The sequence below is a fragment of the Meleagris gallopavo genome, chromosome 1 (genome assembly GCF_905368555.1).
Source record: "Meleagris gallopavo chromosome 1, MGAL_WU_HG_1.1, whole genome shotgun sequence".
NCBI classification, from domain to species: domain Eukaryota; kingdom Metazoa; phylum Chordata; class Aves; order Galliformes; family Phasianidae; genus Meleagris; species Meleagris gallopavo.
Window position 1 is genome coordinate 55,662,519 of NC_139404.1, and position 9,293 is coordinate 55,671,811.

The following is a 9,293-nucleotide window of genomic DNA, read 5'->3' on the forward strand; positions in this document are numbered from 1 at the left end:
ATAAGATGATTTGATTGTGGTGAGGCAAACACTGCTGCGTGAATATTTCTCATTAAGATCATGTTTCTAGCAATTTGAATGGGGTAATTCCTTACTGATACAAGCTGGATCAACATAAAGTAGGATTAAAACAGTCAGTGGGAATCCTTTCATGGAGAAGAGTGTTTATTATCATCTTGCATAAATAGAACCAGTGTTGTGCCTGAGTTGGATATACTGGTTTAAAATCCATTTGCAATGGTGTGGTGTGTCTTAATTATATAGACAGGTGCAAGCCAAGTAGATACAACCAATATGTTAACCTCCCACAAAGCAGTTCACGTATACATTGCAGTGGAATAATTTGTTCTAATTTTGAACCAGCCCAAACAAGCCTCAAGTTTCCCAAACAGAGTTTCTCTTGGTGTCAGTAAACACTTTGGTTTAGTAAACAGAAGTTACTCAGTATAACCAATGAGTTGCATTCTTTTAGTGATATAGCCTGGCCCACAGCTTAGTTATGAATCTCATGATGTTGATCCTTCAGAAACCAGCCCAGTACTCTTTCAAATTCCAAGGCTGTTCTGGGTTGTCTCAGGGCAGGGAGCCTAGTACCAGGTCCTTCAGGGTCTGACTGTACCCTCAGGACAGGTTTGGATGGGCTCAGGGAAATAACGGAGTGTAGAGTCACCATCCCTGGAGTTGTTCAAGAAATGTGTGGATGTAGCACTGAGTGACATGGTTGGTGGGCATGGTGGGGACAGGCTGACAGTAGGACTAGATGATCTTAGTGATCTTTCCAATCTTGATGATTCTATGACACTAAATGCTGTCTATGTGCATTGGGATGTGCATGGTGGCCAGCTTGGGCCAGCAGCTCTGGCATTCCAGAAAGGATGGAGCCTCAGCAGATACCCCACTTACGCGTGGACTTCTTTTAGCTGAAGGCAAGTTCTTTTCTGTTTCTCAGGAAGTGATTGAAATGCTTTGTTAGTCTGTCTGAACCTCACTGCTGCTTGCTGACTTGCCCTGCTTCAGGCTACCAAATATTTGGGCTCATCAGGCCGGAGTTTCATGACCTTTTCCATGCAGAGCAGAATGAGAGTCAGAAACCAGAGGCTCCAGCCAACAGCCGCTGCAATCCATCCGTAATCGTCCACACCAGTTGGACAGCACACTGCTGCTAGTGCGCAGAAGTCTACCTCTGGAGGAGAAGAAATGAAGTGAGCTGATGGGAGGCTAAGTACAAAGCAGATTTTCTTTGCTAGAAGGTAGGTGAGATGCTGACATCACAGTCTGCCCCATGGCCTGTCACTCTACCTTTGGGCATTTTTCCCCTAAGCTTGGTTCTTAACCTCAAGGGTGGCAATATTCAGTTTCATCTATGTGTTTTCAAGACTGTCATCCCAGCTGGCAAACACCTGAGCTGGTCCCCTTACCACTGCACCCTCCATTGCTGAAATCTTTCAGAATACCTAGTTAGCATCTCCCATATGTTTTCCATCACATGGGTACAGTGATGATACTCGTCTGGGTTCTGAGGCAGGAGTATCAAAAGGAACCTAGGGGACCAAAACGTCCCTCGGCTCCTTGGGCTGGGATGGAAACTGAGCATGAAATCTCAGAGCCCATGAGAGCTGGAGCAGCCAGAACAGCCTTACAGCTACATGCACTGCATGTTGCAATGTCTGCTTGTCTACTGTGGAAAGCAAATGCCTCCTGATCTTGGTACAGGGCAGCTGTCCTCTTGTATGTTGTCAAGAAAAGGCAAGTGCAGATGTTCCTTAGTTGCTCTCATTCAAGAGCATCATGCTGGACCATATTCTTGTGCATTGGCCTTCAGAATGTGCAGTACCATTGCCCTGTGCTGTAGAGAGCAGCTTTTCCCATCAGTAAACAGAAATTGCTCAAAGAGGGGAGGGGGACACTCATCTCCTATACATAAGTCACCCTTTGAAGAAGCATATCTCTATTGGTACATGTACTGCAATTCAGGAAGTGCAGGAATTCAGACTCTTTCAGGTTCAGGATGGAGGAGAACTGTGAGAGGTCTGGTGGGATCTCAGGTTGCCTAAGCCTGTCTGACTGGGGAAGTCTTGGAAATGCTTCCTAGAGTTTTACCTGCAACTAAAGCCTTGATAACAGTAGATTATAACAGACAAATTCTTCTCCAGGATAGCCTCTCCAGTGAAATGTAGAGTCTCCTTACCTGGCTTTATCATGGTAGTAATGATTTATGAAGACTTACTAAGACATGGTGGTTCATACTCGGCTGTGTGCATGGTGCTTGTTGATATGTTGGAGACTCCCGCTGCTGTCAGAAGGAAAGCACAGGAGGAAAGCAGAGCTCATTAACCAGCTCAGGCTGGAAAAATACAACATGCAGATACAGGTAAAGGAAGGAGAGGGGCTTCAATGAAGATTTTGCCTCTTTAACCTGCTTCCTATCTAGAATCAGAGCACACTGACACTCCAGTGCAGAGCTGTCTCTGGTCTGCAGCCCTCCAAATCTGTACACAGTGTCACAGGGCAAAGCCTTCTCAGGCCTTCCAATATCCACTTTCTCCCAGCCACAGTGCAGACCTCAGAGTGCTGCAGGATGGCATGCAGGGATGGCTGTGGGAATGCCCATGTGGGAGAAGCATAGGCTGCTGCAGGCTCTGTGCATGAGCACCAAACCGTCCCCTGCCGCAGAAGGAAGGGAGTCAAAGAAATATCTCCTCCTGGGCCACTACAAGCAGCAGCCCGGCTTGAGTTCAGCCAGATGAAATATTCCATGCTGAAAAGGTGCTCTGCAGAGGCATAAGAATAACACAGCCTGAACAGGCTGCTGCAGTAAGGGCTGCTGCATGCAAGCACAGAGGCTCCAATAGGCGCCTGGTCCAGAGACTGAGCAGGGGCTGTGAGAGAGCTATTTCCAGTCAAACCATCACTCTGAACTGACAACTTGGAGTATGACAGGGAGCAAAATTAAGTTCCAGCTTGATTTCATGAAAGACTTTAAAGTAGTATCTCAGATTTAACTCAGAAGAACAAAACAGACCAAACCTTTGTTTTGAATTTGGTATTTTTCAAGCAAAAGTGAATAAAAAAAGGTTGTCCTGCAGGAGGTTCCCCCCTTGGGGTCACCTGCTGACTTTCCGTTTCATGTCATCAAGGTCACAGCTTCCCTTACTTCTTCCCAGTGGGGAGTGGGTCTACGGGCAGCCTCCTCCAGGGCAGGGTCGGAACGCTCCTCATTCCTCCCCAGCTCAATTAGGACTTGCTGAATGACCTTCGCCATGCCCATAACTTACTTTCTGGGTTAATAAGTACCTTACAGGAACACTAAAAGAAACATTTAGACCTCTGCATGACCTGTGGAAGAAAGCACTGCAGTGTACTGGGTTCATGTTTATAGATGTGGAAGCCCAAAGGACAAGCTGTCAGATCAAGCCCACCTTTAAGCATGTGGTTGATCTCTTCTGGTGCCAGTATACAAATGTGGGCAGTATCATGATGAGACAGGTCTCATTTACATTTAGGCTTTAGGCAGCTTCTCCAACTAAGAGGCTGCAAGCCAGATTTCCTGCAAAAAGCACCTATTCACAGCTAAACTAGACAGCCTCCTGGGAGATATTCCAAGCGGTCTCCTGCCTCAGCAAGTGAAGGCCAAGAAACAATGGTCCCCTGTCTCACTGCCATTCAGCAGAGCAACTTGTAGCTCAGTCACATTTGTAGTGGATTTGTAAATAGCTGGCAGAAAGGTGCTGTGATCAATCACATTGAATAAGTCTCATCAGCATTAAGAAATTCTATCTCTTTACACTTTTTGAATGAGACAAGGGAGCCCACCTTGTTTCTAAAAAAAACAAACAGTGGGCAATACCTTTAGATGTAGAGAGGAGTGGGGGGAAAGTAAGGGTACAGAAAGTAAAGCACAAGAGAAAAGAAATACCTGCAGAACAGGAGCACTGGAGCACAGTGGTGAAGAAGAGCATGAAGAAGGCTGTCCAGGGCTCATGGGAGGAAAGCATCATGCCAGAGGTTCAGCTTCTGCTGAGCAGCTGCAAGGATCAGCACGCCAATTCTGGTAGCAATGGTTCAGCAAATCCTAGATACACTCAGCCAACATGCAGGGCAGAGGGTGGAGCAAAGGAGCTCCCTGCTGCCAGGACACCTTGAACCTCCCTACCAAACAGGGTGAGGAAGTAGAAGAGCTCTGACCACAACAGCTCTGAAAGGCGGTGGATATGAGCACCAAGGCAGCTGTAGGGCCCCTGAAGGTCAAACCTGGGAATTTCACCCCTGGACCTACTGCAGCCTGAGGGAGGAAAGGCCTATGGAGCCAGCCCTTCCAGTGGGATCCTCAGGCAGCTGCTGTCCTCCTAGTCTCCTTTTGATCCTGCAAAGATGGGTTGAAAGTGCTGAGAGGCACTGAGCATCATCAGGACAGGGAACTTGTTTTCCCATGGCTCTGATTTGGCATGCTGAATTGATTCTACCCCAGTCAAGCTGCCTGGCAGCAATGCTTCTTTGGAAGCATTGTATGGAAGCCTACAGAAGCAGTCTGGTCCCACTTGTACAGCAAATGCTGAGTTAACACAGGATATGGACATTTTTCCATCAAAAATGGGCTGAAACCAACTGCTCTGTGTAGGCTACCAGCATCTATCACTCAGTAACATCCTTCCCTTAACTATCTGAAAGGTGATAGGTTGGATTACTGCTTCAAGCTATGGAGCTCTCTGCTAAGGAGAAGCCCCCACCATCCTCACCTCATACGTGCAGTTGAGTCACTGCCTCCACTGCCCTTGGATGATGCTGAAAGAGTTTTTACTTCTCCTCCTGTAATAATGCCACCTTCTCGCTATCACAGCACAGCTCCATCTGTCAGGAAAAGCCATGCTACCAAAGTACTTGTGGTATTCCTTTGGTCAGATGGGCACCATACATTGCTGCAGTTCCCCAGATTCTTGGCTTGCTGCTCCTATTGTTACTCATCACGATGTCCTAGAATCATAGAATCACATAATGGCTTGGGTTGGAAGGGATCTTAAAGACCATTGAGCTCTAACCCACTGCCGTGGGCAAGGTTGCCACCCACCAGATCAGGCTGCCCATTCACGTCCTTCCTAAAGAAAGCTTCAGAGAATAAATCAGGGAGAAACCATAGCAAGAGGTGGGCTGCACAGGTTGTTGTGCTTCTCAGCAGTGGCCCCCAATGATTTTAGGTGCTGATCATAGAATCAAAGAATTCTTAGAGTTGGTAGGGAACTCTGGAGGCCATCTAGTCCAACTCTGCTGCAATGAACGGGGACACCACAGCTAGATCATGTTGCCCAGGGCCTTATTCAGCCTCACCTTGAAAGTCTCCAGGGACAGAGCATCAACCACATAACTGGGAGACCTGTGTGAAGATGAATATATTTGGGCCATGTTTGAGGTGCACAGCCATTGTGTTTCCATGTTTCCATGGGGTGAGCCAGCCCAAGGGGAGGCAGACACGTGTACTTTCCATTGCCAGATATCAGGGTGGGTATCCCCCACTTCCAGCTGTGGCCACCTCTGTGTGGTGCTACCTCTGTCTCCCAGCCTGCCCTTCTTATGCCCCAAGCATGCTCTGCTCCCTGTCAGCACCTTGCAAAGCATTCCCCTGGGGAAAGGCCTCATTCAGCTGCAGAACAGGTCAGGGCAACTGAAAAGGACATGAACATTGTCCTTGTCCCTCTGTTGTGTCAACACAGCACCAGCTATGGAGGAGTCACAGCTGCCACCAGCTGGTCTGTGGCAGCTGTCTCCTAGAACCACGGGTCCTGTCCTTTGTCTGGTAACCAGGAGTGGCCGTGATGTGTCCCACTGGGCCAGTAGCATGTCCCGCTCAGCTGGCATCATGCTGAATGCGTGACCCCAGTGCTGGTGGCCCTTGACATAGATAGGCACATGTTACGGCAAAAAAAAAAACATCCTGTAAAAACACTCCTATTGCTCAGGGTTGCTTGGAGATGGCCTGTAGGACATCACCATATCTGTTCGGTTCCGTGCCTAAGTCCCTTCATGACAATTTTCTCTAATTCATGCTTTTATCTGAGCACGCTGTTGCATCAAAGCTAAACAAAAGCTCCGCTCTCTGCTGGGAAGGCAGATCTGCCTGCTTCCAGCTCTACCCGTCCCTCCTGAATCTCTCAACCATAGCTCCTGCTGAAAGTTGACCTGGCAGTTAATTTTGCAGAAATAATGAGCACTGTGCGTTCTGTGCAGAACAGAATGTTTAAGGGGGAATTAAAGAAGATGAAACAGCCCTGCTATTACAAGAATGAATGGCATATCTTTTGAATTTTAACTCTTACCTGTATACTCTGCGTCAGCTTGCAGGTAAACGTCCACTTTGAGGGATGCTGAAAATGCTTTTCACAATTAACGTAATGTATTTCTTCTCCTCTCCAGTGTTTGCTTCCTCTGTATTTCTCAGAAGGGGCTTGCTCCGAAGTCTTCTGAAGCAGAGAAAAGGCTGTGTTTGGCTTCAGTGATTTTTGGATAGGACTGGAAATGAAGGCTTAGCTTGATAAGTTCAGGCACGAGAGCCCTAGGAAATCATCTTCTGACACAGATTTGGATTTGTTTCATTTCTTATTTCATACTTCAGTGCTGTGACTGTCCACAGAATGATAAGGCTCCCCAGAGCTTTCCCTCACTTGCTTCCTATGCTCTTGTGTACGTACACTTCACAAGATATGCCTTTACTTTACTTCCTTTATTATGTACTTCCACTCCTCTACCCTTAGAGACTCTTGCACAGTGTGTAGGGCTGCTGGTCTGCTTTCCCAATCACTATTAAGGAGACAATGCATACTAACTGTATGTGAAAGAACTTCTTTACTGTCAGGGTGATGGAGCACTTGAACACATTGTCCAGAGAGGTTGTGGAGTCTCCTTCTATGGAGATATTCAAGACTTGTTTGGATATCTACCTGTGCGACCTATTGTAGGGTACCTGCTTTGGCAGGGAGTTGGACTCAGTGATCTCTTATGTTTCTTTGCGATTCTGTGATTCTGCGATTGTGTGTTTTGTTCCAGAGTGAAGTTTCTTTGCTGAGCAAGATTATACCCTTGGCACATCACCACTGGGTGTGGTTTTCAGGGAGTTATTACCTTTACCACTCATATACACATCCTCACTCTGTCTATAAATATATTTTCTGTTTGTATATGCAGCATGTTGATATTTGGTGTTCCAAGTGAAATCTTATTGATACTCCAACCTTGTTGTCTCCCTGAAGTGACCAACGTGCCAGGAACTGAGCAGTATCTCTGTGTTTAAGAAAGGGCAAAAACACACAACGGCAGACCAGATAGACCATTTTTGGACATGTAAATGGTACAAGGACAAAACCCTTTTTTGTGTAAGACATTTGAGACCAGCTTAACTTCACCCTACTCTGGTTTCTTCATACCCATGGGACTGGCATCTGATGAGCTGCATCAGGAGAGCTGGGTCAGATAGGGGTTAGCAACAGGTTCTGCACCAGAAGGTGGTCAGGCACTGGAAAAGGTTTTCCAGGCAGTGGATACAGCTAAGAGCTGCTGGAGTTCAAGGGGCATTTAGACAACACTCTCAGATATATGTCTGATTTTTGAGTGGTGCTGTGTGGACCCAGGAGTTGGACTTGATGATACTTGTGGGTCCCTTTCAACTCAGGATATTCTATGATTCTACCTGAAGTGCTATCCCTAGTTAGCTGCTGCAACAGGAGGCAACTTGGGTGAAGGAAAGCTCACAAATTAATGACCAGCATAGCCACACAAAGCCTCCTGCATGATGGTGCTAAGCATGAAGAGGTAATGTCTGAGATGCTGATTCTGGAGACACCTACAGCTGCAAGAAATTCTCCTGGCAGCTGAAAATTATGACATCCCCACTGTAGCCTATAAGGGACCTCCCTTATCTTTACATATGGACAGATTGGAGTTGAGGGCTGGTTGACACTTCCCAGCTGACAATTCTCAACCTATGGAAGGAATCGTGGTACAATCAGCCAAAGAGTAGACTTGGTGGTATGTGCAGATCTATCTTTCATGCTTGCTTCGTAGACAGCACAATCTCCAGGCACAGCTCTAGAAAAGATGCCTTCTGGGAGGGCATGGTAATGTGGGCTGTGCTCCCATCCCAGTGGTCTTCATAAAGCCTTCAAAACATGGCTTCAAAGGGCTTGTAACCTTAAATGGATGAATCCAATGCCAATACTGTGTCTATTTGAGAGAGGGTTGTTCTGGTTACCGTCTTCACTGACATGAAGAATGGCTATCTCACTAAAACTATTTGTGAACAGCAGTGTTAAATGATGGAACTGGACAAATGAAGGGAAAAAAGTCCAAACCACCAGATTTTTATTATTTAAATAAAAGAAGGGGATCTGCTTTCTGTATGTACATAGAAAAACAACCGCAGTAACTTGCACTTGGCTGTACCCTTTGTGCTTCTCAGCCCTGGCTGGTGTTGCTATCAGATAAATGCTGAGCCCATGGTCCCGCTGTGCTCCCATTCTGGGCAGCTGTCTTGGGACAGCAGCTGCCCTCAGCCAGCCTGGCAGCCAGGAAAGGCAACAAGCCCACTGCTGGGGCTGGAGCCTCCCCCGGCTCTTGTGCCTCTGACCAGCATCCGCTGCTTTGCCTGCTGCCAGTGGCGATAATGTAGTCTCTGATAATGAGATTATTATCAAATAATGTTCATACTTCTCAGTGCCAAAGGCATGAAATAGGAGATGCTTTCTGCTGCTCTCCTCTGCATGCAAAGAGGGGGAAAGGGGCAGGAGAGAGCCTTATCCCTGTGCCCTGTGTTCTCTTGACGCTCAGCCAGCCAGATCATGTGGCCAGGATAGTACAGCTTGCTCTTAAGGGTTTTATACGTTCATTTTCGGTCACTCAGCTTGAGGCAGCATGTTTTGGAAAGCAGCACAGGCCCTCTCCCAGCAGCTGGCCTAGTGGGCAGAGCCACTCCTTGCTACTTTGGAATGGAAAGCTCTGTATTAGAAAACTCGCTATTGTTCCCAGCCAGCGGAATTGTTCCTTGGACACACTGTACCCTGCTTGTGGCAGGGCTGCTGGGAACCTATAGAAGCCTGGCTGAGAGAAAACACTGCTTTAAGGGACACTTTGCAACTTAAACATAGCCATGCATTTCCTTTGAGGAGGACTCCCTATGGATGTTGTACTCAGCAGTGACACAGCCACACTTATTTATTGGGATGTAGCCCTTTTTCCTCTGCCCTCAGTGGGAGCTGTGCCACTGGTTTTGGGAAGAGTAGCTCTTCTATCCATAGCAGGAGAAGGGCTGT

The 9,293-nt window shown here is 47.2% G+C and overlaps 1 protein-coding gene across 1 annotated transcript; it reads right to left on the reverse strand.

Annotated features, from left to right (window-relative positions):
• Positions 1-147: 147 nt before the first annotated feature.
• Positions 148-4,196, reverse strand: TMEM213 (transmembrane protein 213). The gene is made up of 3 exons (XM_010713000.4): positions 3,917-4,196; positions 2,228-2,293; positions 148-1,183 (listed from the first exon to the last, which is right to left on the reverse strand). Exons 1-3 carry the CDS (start codon positions 3,996-3,998, stop codon positions 1,014-1,016), a joined length of 318 nt encoding a protein of 105 aa, XP_010711302.1. The 5' UTR covers positions 3,999-4,196; the 3' UTR covers positions 148-1,013.
• Between the last annotated feature and the right edge of the window lie 5,097 nt (positions 4,197-9,293).